General features: G+C 43.2%; 1 protein-coding gene across 2 annotated transcripts in view; it reads right to left on the bottom strand.

The window, feature by feature from the left end:
- The window catches only part of PPM1H (protein phosphatase, Mg2+/Mn2+ dependent 1H), a 304,307-nt gene that overhangs the window by 33,643 nt on the left and 257,268 nt on the right, over positions 1-13,396 (bottom strand). For both annotated transcript variants that reach the window (XM_074269761.1, XM_074269760.1), the window contains exons 7-8: positions 7,805-7,868; positions 1,868-1,975 (exon numbers count right to left, since the gene is read on the bottom strand). In XM_074269761.1, coding sequence (XP_074125862.1) covers positions 1,868-1,975; positions 7,805-7,868 — 172 coding nt within the window. The remainder of the gene's footprint in view (positions 1-1,867; positions 1,976-7,804; positions 7,869-13,396) is intronic.

Here is a 13,396-nt window from a genome sequence, read left to right as displayed (position 1 = left end):
ACCCTCCCAAAATTTTCTGTTTATATGTGAATAAACCCCAACTTTAAAGTTTATTAAACAAACAAAGAAACAAACAAACAACTCGAAGGTGGGTGCTATTACCCCACCCATTTTGAAATTGAAGAGACAGGGAACTGGTAAGTGTCTGAGGGAGGATTTGAATTCAGATCCTCCTAACTCCAGTTTCAGCATTCAGACTGTTGTACCACATAGCTATCTCAGCTAGGAGTATAACTACAGTGTGTTTGTTTGGCAAAAGAGCTTCCAAAACACTTTCTGTAAATCTTATGTTATCTAGCAGATATTTAAGATAATATGCTTAAATAGTCCCTAATTAGGCAGGTGAAAATGCAAGGCAGGAATTCTGAGCCTGCAGGCAGAAAGACAAAGTTTAAATGTTGTCTTAGATACTTCTCAGGTATGAGACTGAGTAAATCACTTCTGTGCCTGCCTCAGTTTCCCCAATGGTGATGGTTGTTGTGAGGATCAAATAAACAATAGTTGTAACAAGTGCTTAGCACAAGGCCTGGTACCTAGCAGACATTATGTAAATACTTATTCCTTCTCTTCCTTCAAAGTAAAGGTAATATGTTTTACAATATTTTTATTGATAACTTATTTTTATATCGCCTTCCTTTCCCAACATATTTTTTCACCTTCTCCCTCTTATAACAAAGAATAAAAAAAAGGAAAAACATTCAGCAATATTAACCAAACCTGTAAGGATTTTTCAGTGTTCCAGTGTTTCCTCCACCTCTGTGGAGATGGAAAGGAGACACATCTTCCTGGTTCAACCAGTCATTATAATTCTACAGCATGTAGCGTTTCTTTTTTTTCTTTCCACTGATGTTGTTGACAGTCATTTTATATAATTTTCATAATTCTGCTTATCTCACTTTTTACATCAGTTTATAAGTCTTCTAATACATTCTCATTGTCTTCATCTTCATTGTTTTTTATGGTGCAGTAATATATTCATGTACCACAATTTGTTTAGCCATCTATTCCCTAAAATTAGTGGGGCTAATTTTGCATCTAGCTTTTTGCTATCAAGAAAAGTGTTGCTACGGATATTCTAATATATGTTAGACCCTTCCCCGCACCCCAGTCTGTGACCTCCCTCCAGTGCCAGATAACAGGATCTCTAGACCAAGGATATGGAGATTTAAGTCACTGTCTTAGCTGATTTGCACCCCCCACACACAACTTGTCCCAGAATGGATGGATCCACCCACAGCTCCACTCTCAGAGTACCCGGATCTTATGATCTGGAATAATAATCATTCACATACTTGGTACCCAATTCATAATTCATCTGTAGGAAACCATTCATACTCTTGGATCACTTCTCCCCTGGGGAAAGTTTTTGGTGTAACATCTCTTTAATTGATTAATTATTAATTAATGTTCTCTATTTCAGGGAAGGTGGAAATTTACTAGCTGAATTCCAACAAAAACCTTTGCATAAAGGGTGGATAGGATTGAAAGATGAATAACGATGTAAGAGCAGGTCATGATGTACTTTTTCAAACTAGAGTTATGAGTATCTTTTCCAGTTCTGCTAGTCATCAGAACCAATGACCAGAGCAGACTCTATGTGTAAACAATTTATAAGAAAACCTAAGTCCCTGGGAGTGTATTACATTTTTTAGTTAGAGTGTATGTGATAAAAGGTCTCTATCCTACGAGTTCTTTCTGGCTCTCACTTTGCACATGGCAGGAGTTTAATGTCTGTTGAAATGGGTAAGTTCTAGTAGCAGAAATGAGAAATGTGCCCATTTCTAGAGGACATCTAGCTGAATTTTTCTTTTTAAAGGCACAGCCGCAAGCCTGACAGAGCTTTTCTCACCCCCACATCATCTTATACCTCAGGAGCTGAAGACAGGAATGGTTTGATGTAGATGTTGGAGTCATGCACCTTCAGGTCATGGTCCCCAAGTCCCCGGGTTACACCAATGGTTGCCATCACTCGGGCCTAGGAGGAAGAGAAGTACAGGTCATCTAGAGCACTCCACCGAAACCCTCCACTCTAAAAAAACCCACTCCCTAATACAACAAAATTTCCAATCAAATGGTAGCTATAACATAGAAGCTAAAAGCAGAAGCGGAATGTCCCACTTGTTCCTGTTAATCTCTCTACCTCTTTTGCTATCAGCTTGTCACCTTGTACTTTTTTCCCCTCTGCTATTTTCAGATGTTCATCTTTTGATTCCTTATCTCTGTGGCTGCTATTTACCCATTTTGCCCAAGGTTCTAATTCTCCAATCAACAACAGCTGCTGCAATCTCTTTCCAGCTACTAAAGACCAGAAAAAATAGCTCTTGCTATAAGAGACACTGGAACAGTCAAACAATTTAGCATCATAAACATATGGGATTTTATCAATGGAAATGACTTTAAATAAGATGCATTCCCACCTTCATCTCTACTCTTCCCTAAGAATTGGGGAGGGGGGCTTTCCATTTGAGTTGCAGCTGAAACCTTCTATATATGCTGGCACTCTCATTAGGATGTGAGCAACTAGAGAGCAGGGATACAGACTTTGTTTTTTCTGTTTGTATTCCAAGTGCTTAGCATGTGCTCTGCATAAAGTAAGCACTTAAAAATGTGTTTTCATTTATTCCTTCATTCAACAATACATTGTCTCTCCACCCAAAAGTTGTGAATTGTGGGGAGCTACCCCCAGACTGGTGCAACAAGATGGCGCAATGGATACAACGCCACGCCTGGAATCAGGAAGATCCGAGTTTAAATCCTCAGATACTAGCAAGTCACTTAATCCTTTCCTAATCAGTTTTTTCATCTGTAAAATGAGCCAGAAAAGAAAATGGCAAATTATTCCAGTCTCTTTGGCAAGGGGCCATGGAGAGTCAGCCGTGACTGAAATGACTTACTACCACCACCCAGATTAGGGTTCAGGGAATATCTAGGTTGTAATATAAGTGAGTTTTAAGTATATTTATTAAATTGTGTTAAGAGGTAATGGGACTCCCCTTCTCTCACACCTTAGAAGATATGGATCTATACTGTGAAGGCCAGGTTAGCTACCTGTTAAAGATGGTACAGAAAGGATCCTTACTCAGGGAGGGAGATTAAGCTAAATGATGTCCATGACTTCTTCTAACTGATATTCTGGAATTCTCAGTTTATGCTCTTTGACTGAAATAAGTTTTGAGTTAAAAGAAATCTTTGCTGCCTCTGCATAATGAATTTGTGATACAAACAGTACAGACCCTACACACATAAATTCCCATAAATTTTAAGAGAAAATAAACAATAACTGCCTTTGCATAAATTTTCTGATTAGAAGGAGGAGGGTAAACCCTGTAGATTATCTAAGGAAAATTTAAAACTACTTAACTTTAATATTTTTGTATTCAAATCAGAAAACCCAACAATGGGGTGCAGACTATTGAGACCACAGCAAGCAGAGCAACAGCAGAGAAATGAAACCCAGGTGTTTTAAAGTGTGATCCCAGAGCCACGTCTTCCTGAGTTTGCTGGAATTTCTGTCAATAATTACTATGTTTGTTTACCACTATGCATTTGCTCTCTGAAAATTACTAAGGGTAAAGCTTTGAGTCAACCAAATGCTCAGTGAATGAATAAAGTTTTTTGAATTTTCTGGTTAAATGAGGAAACATTTTATTTCAATCTTTGTTTTAGAAAATTTTGCCAAAATGGAGAAATGACCACTTTATTGCCTCAGGAAGGAAAGTAAATTAAGGCCATATTTGAACATCTGATGACAAAGAAGCTTTTTTGTAATTTTTTTCATGTCTAGTGCTATATATTTATTTAAATAGCATTTTATATTTCCAAACATGTGCATAGTTAGTTTTCAACATTCACCTTCGCAAAATCTTGTGTTTCAAAATTTTCTCCTTCTCCCCCCACCCCAAATCCCTCCCAAATCAACAAGTGGTCTGATATAGTTTAAACACATGAAATACTTATTTCCAGAGAAGTTTGTTTCTTTAAAAAGAATTTTATTATGAACTTAATCACTGCTAACAAGACATAGAAAAAAGAAAAAATTTAAATAAAATGGTAAAACCCTACCTTTTAAAAAAAAAAGCATATATGAATTTTAACATGATGGTATGGATATTACCATGACTGTCTGTGTCTTCTTCGAAGCTGTTCTCAATTCTGCATATTTTAAAAATGTTTTGTTGGTCTCTTTTCTTTTTTTTTCCCTCATCCTTATTACTACCATTCCCCATAGTTGGCCCTAATCTCCCCTTTCTCTCCAAAAGTCCTCCTTTGTAATAAATTAACTAAAGTCAACCAAACTGCTCCACACATTGGCTGTGTTGTTCAAAATTATTTTTCTTCACAATGTCATAGGAATTATATAGAAATTGTTATCCTGGCTTTCTCTGAATCTATCCTTTGGTCCTCCCCCCCCCCCTTATCTATTTTTCTCTTTGTCTTTACAAAGGATATAAGAGAAGAAAAAGGAAAGAAAGGATTCTACAACAGAAGTAATTCATTTCTCTGTCCACCATATCCTCACTTCCATGTGGTTTAGAGTACATTGTGCAACCCTCCTTTATCTAGTTTGGACAAGAGTAAGATCCTCCATGTTGTATATTCTGTTTATGCACCTCAATTATGAGGAATTGCAAATTCCTTTCCCTTCTTTTGCATTTCTTTCTCTATATATTTCTCTTTTCCTCTTTTTCCTTTCCCCTTTTAAAATCAACATGAACAAAAATCACACACAGTACTTGGGTTTTATGTTATTTATGTTATTGTCTTCAAGGATCAAAGAACCATGTTTCTTTTGGAAAAAGCTATTTGGTATTTCAAAATTTCTTCTCTTTTATAGCAGCTGCACCGTATAGCCTTATGCAATCTGTACCGTGTTCCACAGAACTTGAACCCTTTCCTTCTGGAAGCTTGCAGTTATTTATTTATTTTTTAACGTAGAAGCTTCGTGATTTGGTTACGATATCCTGGAATGTTTATAGCATGGGGTTTCTCTGACATGACCAGAGAGTTTGTTCTTTTTTCTTCTCTGATGCTATTAGCTCTAACAGGCAGATTTCTTTTTTTAATTTCTTGAAATGTAGTTTCCAGGAGAGCTAGGTGACATGATAAATAGAGCACTGGTCTAGAGGATAAAGGAGATTAAAGCTAAAGGAGGACTTGAATCCAAATCTCTCCTGAGTCACTTACTAATTATCACTGAACCTCAACTGCCTCCAAGGAAAAAAAGGAAGGTTTCCAATTTTTAGGGAGTTTACTGATACTGAGATAATCTGTCCTTGACATCTTTCCCTGGACAGTTGATTTTGGTAATGGATGCCTAACATTTCCTTCTACTTTTTCAAGCTTGATTTTGCACCAACGTTTCTTGTTGCCTCGTGGGATTATTGAGTTCTTACTATACCATTCTGCTTTTCATGGAAAACAATAATTACAGCAAAAATGAACTTTATGCAGTGCTTTACTATGTGCCAGACACTGTGCCAAGCGCTTCACAAATACTCTCTCCTCTGACCCTTTCAACCACCCTGGGAGAGGGGTGCTATCGTTGACTTTTACAGATGAGAAACAAAGTGACTTGAATAAGGCTGCCACTTTCTATGCTTATAGCTATACATTCTCTATTTTTTTTCCTACTCCAGAGTTTTATTTTCTTTAAAAAGAAACCCCTTGCTTTAATTCTTCTGGTTACTGTTAAAGTCGTTCTTTTCGCCGAGGCCCCCTGTTCCCGCCTGCAGTTCTTTTCTTCTCAGCGCGGTGTTTCCTGAGCACACCTGGGGTCCTGATCCATTTGCTCCTTTCTCGCCCCCAGTTTCTAGGCCTGAGGGCGAGTTTTCTCTCCCACACTCTTGGGCGGGGTGGGGGGGCCTTGTTTTGGCTCATCTCCCTGCAGCCTGGATCCCGGCTCTGGGCCAGGCTGCCCTTCTCTCCTGGGAGCCCCACACGGGTAACCCTGCTGCCCCTTCTCTTTGCACAATCCTCCGCCAGGAGCTGCTCCATTCCCTGCTGTGGCCGGGGATGGGGCTGATCCGGGGCTCTTGCCCGTTCCCTCCTTTGACACGGACCCAAGGCCACAGAAGGGCCCGACTTCCAGGAATGCGCTGGCTGGCCCTGGGCTTCTCTGCGGCACCAGGGGCTGACTGTCCCCGGCGGCTGCTCCCCCAGGCCAGGGCCGGGCTGCCCCTGGGCAAAGGCCCATTACTGGAGTTGGCTTGCCCCTCTCGGTGTCCCGGGCTGCAAGCCTTGCGCTGACTTGTCTGCCCTTCACTTGGCGCTGACCCACTTTCTGCCACCTTCTGCTATTCTAGACAGGTTGGAAGAGCTTCCTGACGTTTCCCTTTGGCCTTTCTGATCACTAATGATTTTGTTGCCCTTCAGAAAGCAGCTGGGGGAGCAGTGGAGAGTCTACTTTGTCTAGAGCCAGGAAGCCCCGAGTTCTAGCCTCAGATTTATTGGCTGTGACCCTGGGCTAGGCCTCAGGCTCCTCATCTGTAAAATGGGGATAACAAGAGCAGCCACTTTTCAGGGAGGTTGTGAGGACCAAACAGGATGATGCTAGTTTAAAAGAAATGTGCGGGCACCGTACAAATGCTTACTTCCTTCTCCCCTTCCCACTGAGACACAGACTGGGGACCACGTGGGACAGATGGGTTCCTCTGGGATCACTCCCATTACCATCGGAGCCAGAGCTGCCAGAGCCCGAGGAAGCCGCTGTCTGCCGCTGGGGCAGGCACACTTAGGTGGTGAAGGACCCCTGCTCACTAACGGGATCTCTGCACGATCATGCTCCGCTATAAAATATACTGCAGCTGCATCAGGGGTAGTAGAACGGAGATTAAATGCGCTGTAACTTAGAACAACATTCTGTCAATTCTTGAAAATAAAACCAAACCCATGTCTTCATCTCTTTCTCGTCAAAACTAAGTGCTTAAAACCAGAATTCTGCCTTAGCTCAGTGTCACTTTACGGAGGCCGAGTGCCCCCCCCCCCCGTTGTTGTGTCTGCTCCCGTCCGAAATGCGCGTCCTCGGTAATCATCTGGGGAAGCGTTCCGTCCCCCAAGACCAGCGACGCCGCACTGGTGTCTCCGCGCCTCCAGTGCCCTCCGCTGGGCTCGCACATGACAGATACGGAATCAATGTCTACTGAAGTACGTGACTGACTGAAGCTCTGCTTCCTGCGGTCCCCCCATCCCTTCTGGCTGCGCCACCATCTCGCACACGGGCCCAAACACGCTGGTGCCTGTTCCGAGGCGCGGTGGAGGCGCGCGAAGGAGATGGCGGGCTTCTCGCTCAGCCGTGAATTCCTATCTCCCTTTTCACTCCAGGACGTCGGCCCTTTGTTTACAGACCACTTTAAGATGCAGGGCCCGAGCAGGGGTCAATGCTGGCCGACTAGGTCCTCCCCCACCGAACTGCCTCCAGAGGCCTCAGGCTTTACTAACAGAGGCTCCCATGTCTGCCTGCACATCAGCAGTAATTAATTTAAGTTAATCTGCTTGTGGCTTCATTACAGCGGTCTCAGATTTCGCCTTGTGTGCTGGCTGCACGTAGAAAACCAAACAGACTCGACGTTTAAGTGACAAAATTTGTTGTAAAATTGATTTTCAATCCATTGTCCTTTCCACTCCTCACCAACCACATCTCAATAGAAGGGGCTGATTTATGGCTGATATGCTATTCTTTCAGGCTGTCAAAATGATCAAACAGAGAAACACTGAGTGGAAAACACAGGCCCGCCATGGGCTAAATACAATGGTGGCGAGCACAGAGTACTTCATCCTTTCAATTCGGCAAAAACACAACGCCTACCTTCTTGCCTTCTCCATATATGAGGGGAAACTTCAGGTCATCATCCTCGATGGTTTTGTACGCCCTGTGGGGGGAAAAACAACATTAAAAAAAAGAGGTTTGCACTCAATTAGTGACCCACTGCCCTGACACAGGTGGCTAGGTACTCAATTTTCCTAGAGATTCCACTCTTTTTTTCCCACCGCCAATCTCCTTTACTATATGGAACTATTTTATCCAAAGATCTGTGCTGGTATTTGGGAAAAAAAGAAAAGAAATGGACAAGCTAGAAAATGCTAAGTATTTACATGTGAGATGAGGCTGTTTCACTGCAGAAAATAAATGGCTACATTGAAATTAGCTAGAGGTTTTTGTCCAGAGCATTAGGTTCAGCAAAATAAAATTACAGAAACCCAGGATTGGAGGCCTGCTATTCATCTGAAACTGCGAGTGCATAGGTGGATGGAGTGTGAAATGGTTCCAATTTCCAGGCTAGGGGCTGTTTACACAAAAGTCAGCTTCCCCTCAAGGTGGTTTGAGAATGGATATTTAGAACTTATCTGACCTTGAGCATGATGGAATGGAAGAGAAGACTATTTATTAAGCGTTTACTGCGTTCAGAGGGTTGTGCTAAGTGCTGAGAATAGAAACAGAAAAACCCCGACAGCCTCTGCAATTATGGAGCTCATATTCTGATGGGGGGGGGAACACAGGTAGGAGGGCTCAGCGGCAGCCAGAAGGAAAGGCCCCAGGATCTGGAGGGCATAAAAGCTGAGCAGATGACAAGATTTGGCGGGTCTCTGGAAGCCACGGGATAGATGGTTCAGGCCCAGGGAGTCACACCTCTTACTAGAAGGACTATGGCTGGTGACTCTTTACTTTAAGCGGTATAATGGAAAATATTCCTAAGGATAGGAATGACTTGGATATAGTAGGGGAGTTAAACAGGATGGAGAGAACACAGTGTCCTACAAGTGGATTTCCAGGGCTGGCAGGAACTGAGTAATGGCTGCTATGGTGGTGGAGATAAAAGGGCTCCCCACGGCCAATTCCTGCTGATTACTCACTGGGATCTGGGCAGCTCCTGCAGGGGGGACCGAAATGGGTTCCCCGGGGCTCTGACCTGGCTGAGACAGTCAAGGCTTGAATAAATTTTCTGGCTTGCAATTACTCCAAGGGATACTGGACAGAAAGGGAAGCAGATGTATACTTTGAGGGCAGCAGGGTTTAGCTGGAGGGAATGCTGGACTTGGACTCCCAAACGAAATCTGCCGCTGGTGATCTTGGGAAAGTTCTCTCTCTCTCTCAGCCTCATCACTCACCCGGGACTCAAAGGTACTGAGGATAATAATGCGTGCATGCTCTATGCCATCATGCTGCTGTGAGGATAAAGGGAGACAAGGTATAAACTGGAACTGGAAACAAATTCATTCACATGTGCTGCCATCATCGTTGGCAGACAGGGTTGGTCAGATACCAGCTTCCCCCACTTCGGAGGTAAGGACATTAAGAAAACCATTGTTGGTCATTTTGCCAGCCAGGAAGCAAAAAATGCAAGGAGTTTTAAAGGAGGCGTTCAGAGAGTGACGTGAAACTTAGAATGCACGGCAAGATTCACAACAGCGGACAACACCCTCATTTCAGGAAATACTGTCTGGTGGATAATTAGAATAAAAGGTAGGACATGAGAACCCGGATGGAATCAATAAGTAAATGAGCTGCTTGGTCAAAGTTTTTCTTTCTATAAAATGAAGATATCAATGTTTCAAAGATATGTCGTGAAGGCTAGTTAAATAATGGGTCCAGTTAGTAAGCTACCTTCTTAGAAGCTTTTCCAAAATTCACTGACTTATTTCATTAAGTCAACAGCAAAAAAGTAATTATCCCTCGTGGCATTCTGAACTCTACTGCCACCTACCATCAAACATCCCCTGCTCTATAGTTTGCAAAGTGCTTTACAGTCATCATTTCATTTGACCTAGGGGGAGGTAACCTGCAATTCAGATTTGTGGAGGGTCTGCCTGAATCATGCACAAGTGAAAGCAGTATACATAGAGTTTAAATTGGGAAATTTACACCTCAAAATTGGGAGAAACCTCTTGCTCTATCTAGCATTGAGCCAAGATTTGCCTTTGGAAGCTCCAAAGAGGAATGTGACAGCATTCTAAGAATCACACCATCATCTAAATGGGAGCAGCTCCCATTCTTAGTCAAACGCTAAATAGTTTGTCCGTGTCTCCACTTGTCCACCCCTCAACACTTTGCATTCCAGCTTCTGTTCTCATCACTTAACTGAAATTTCTCTCTCCAAATTACCAGCAATCTCTTTTCACATCTGATCGTCTTTCCCCCCTTTTCTCCCCCCTCCCTCCTCCTTCTTAAACTGCTTGCTGCACTTTATGCTGCTGACCACCTTCTCCGGTTGGCTTTTGTGACACTCCCCTCTCTTGGTTCTCTTCCTGTCTGTCTGACCACTTCTCAGTTTCCTTTGCTGATTCATAAACCAGATCACTTCCCTTAAGTGTGGGTGTTCATCAAGGCTCCAATCTAGGCCCTTTACTCTTTCCTTTCCACACTCATTAGCTTCCAAGGGTTTCTATGTGGATGACTCCTGGATCTACATATTCAGCCCCAGTTACCCTCCTGAGCATCAGCTCTGCATTAGCAGCAACATCTTAAACCATGTCCAAAACAAAACTCGTTACCTTTCTGCCCCAGTCCTCCCACTCTTTCAGCCTTCCTGTTTCTGTCAGACACCATGACTCTTCCAGGCACCTAGGTTTGAACAAGGACCACAGCTGGCCCGGAGAGCCCCAGGAATAGCTACCCCTCAAGGCCACTGGCTCTGCTTCTGCTCTCTCCTCCGACACCTTCTGCTGCTCTTTGGAGAAAGTCTGCCATACTTGTCGCCACCAACACCAGTCACGAAGAACCAACAACAACATGCTCGGGCAAGCTAGCTCAGCCCAAGCAGCCGCGCGTCCTAGGAAAGAATCCCAGTGTCCCGTCCCCAAGAAGCCTATGAGTACCCAAGCCACGTGCCCAGACTCTGTTTTAGTCCCTGTAGCCACTGGTTATGGTTCGGTAGCCCATGGATTTTTAGCAACTCCGGTGACTGAAGACCCAGAAAAGAAAGTGACTAAGCTTCTAAGCCCAAAGACAAAAAGGAAAAGATCCCTTCGTTCAAAAATGCGAAACCTGCTTTTTTTTGATGGGAAAAATTTTCAAAATTTCCCCCAAAACGGGAAACTTGGGGAAGCCGTGTTTGTAAGGCTGTGCTATACGAGCAGGAGCTAAAAATAGTGAGACCTGCCAGGCTGAAAAGGCTTTGACTACCGAGCAGTTACAGATCACGTCTACCACACGAGAGCCAGTCCTAAGTTCAGAGGCTCATCACCAAAACTTGGTTTCCAGCTGAGGGCTTGTTTTTTGTCTACAATGACTTATGAAGACCGTCAAGTAAAATCACATATGGATTGTGACTTAATCAGGGCAGGTTGTCACAAATAGCCATAAAATACTGAGATATCTCATGCTTTGTATCATTAGATACGCACCCTACCGATGGGGAGAAGGGGCAGAGTGATGGTTCCTGCTGTGTTCTTGGGGTCAAACACATATGGAGTGTTAGTGTTTCCCGAGAACCACATCCAAGAGGGCTCTCCTCGGAGGAATCCTTCATAATGGTGGGAACCTGAAGCCCATGAAGCTAAGAATTGTCCTCTTGGATTATAATTGTCCCACACAGGTTCAGAGAGCAGAACGAGCACAAATGGGTGAGTCGCAAGCTGGTACCTATCAGCTCCGGAGGAGCTTTTAACAACCAAAACTGTCTGAAAATGGCATCGCTCCATTTCAGGTGAGGCGTTCCCCACTACAAATGGTATAGAGCCTGGATGACAACCCATCAGGAGCAATCAGTCAGCAAACATCGTGATGTGTGCCAGATACACAGCTCCTGCTCACATAGCATAGTCTTAGAAACGCAACTTCCCCAAGTTTCCCATTTTGGGGGGAATTTGGAGAATTTTTCCCCATCAAAAAATGAATTACCACAGATATTTCTGAGTATAAGGGGATCTTTTCCTTTTTGTCTTTGGGCTTAGGGGCTCAGTCACTCTCGGAATGGAGACCCGGTCCTAGGGTTTACTCGCTCATTCAAATGAAATGCCAATAATTTAAGAGGGGCTAGAGAACCAGCCCTGCGGCTGGGAAGGCCCGGTGTTAAGTTTGGTCACTCATGCTCACTGCAAATTATTCACAACTCTAAGTTGTAGAGAGGGTGCTGGCCTGCAGTGAGAGAGGCCCATTTCCTTATGGGAGAGTTCTCTATAGTAATGAAGTCACATTCCTATTCTCTACCTCTATTTCCTTAAAAATTTAACTAAAAACCTAACACTGCTTACTGATGATTTATAATTAATTAATTTCAGTGTGTTCACTATTTTCAGTCATTTCCTAAGTCCTCATAAAGATTTTTTGTGTATTCATTTATTTTAATTTGCTTTTCCTCCTGCGCTAGGTTGAAGCCCTTTATGCCTCTGTTTCAGCTTTTTCCTCTTTGCATTATTTCACTAATTTCTTTTCAAGTTTCTGTGTATTCCTTTCTCTTGCTTATCTAGTGGCATTATAGTATTCCATTAATGGATTTAGATTAATCTGCCATGATTTACTTAACCATCTCCCTTTTGTTGGGCAGTTAGGTTTTTCCAGTCTTTCTGTGATCGCACATAATGCTACTATAAAAGTCTTGGAACAGACGGCTCTCTTTATTTTTTAAAATAATACTTTCAGGGTTTCCAAGGGTTTGAATGAATTTACAGGCTACCCATACTCTTCCACTAACGCACGCAGCCCCGACTCTGTGCCTTATCCTGTGTAGGACACACACAACACTTCCTTCCCACTCCCTCGCCGCTTCAGCCCCAGTTACTAACCACCGGGGAATGGTTAAATAACAAACAGGAGGCTCTTAGTCTGCGTACCCAAATAAGTGATCTGTCACTGGGAGTTTAGAGAGGGGAGGCAACAGTTATGGGCTGGGTGGCCATTAAGCCTTCCAGGAGTGCAGGGAGCTTTGGCTGGCTTCTGAAGGGAAGGGAGGATTTGAGAAGATGGATCAGCGGGTAGCTCAGGTGAAGGGAACTTCACAAGCACTGACTGCTGCTGAGGAAGGAAGGACTGTGGCCTATTCTAGAACAGGAAGAGACTGACTTCTCTGGAGGGGAGCAACCTGGAACAGTGGGGAAAAGTGAGAAGAACTGGGTTAAATGCCCAGCTTTGCCAAATGCTAGCTACTGGGATTCTGAGCAAGATACTTCAAATGGGCTGTGCAGTGATGTGAGGGCTAAATCTGGCAGGAAGACAATTCAAGTCTGGTCCCAGGCTCTTATTAACTGGGTGATGCTGGGCAAGTCATTTAATGTCTACCTCAGTTTCCTTACCTGTAAAGTGGGGGTAACAATAGCATCTATTTTCTTTCTTTCTTTTTTTTTTATATTTATATTTTTTCCACAGTATATATGCATGAGTAATTTTTTTTAACATATTATCCCTTGTATTCATTTTTCCAAATTATCCCCCCCCCCTCCACTCCCTCCCCCCGATGGCAGG

The sequence above is a fragment of the Sminthopsis crassicaudata genome, chromosome 5 (assembly GCF_048593235.1).
Source record: "Sminthopsis crassicaudata isolate SCR6 chromosome 5, ASM4859323v1, whole genome shotgun sequence".
Taxonomy (NCBI): Eukaryota; Metazoa; Chordata; class Mammalia; order Dasyuromorphia; family Dasyuridae; genus Sminthopsis; species Sminthopsis crassicaudata.
This window is presented reverse-complemented; position numbering and strand designations above follow the sequence as displayed.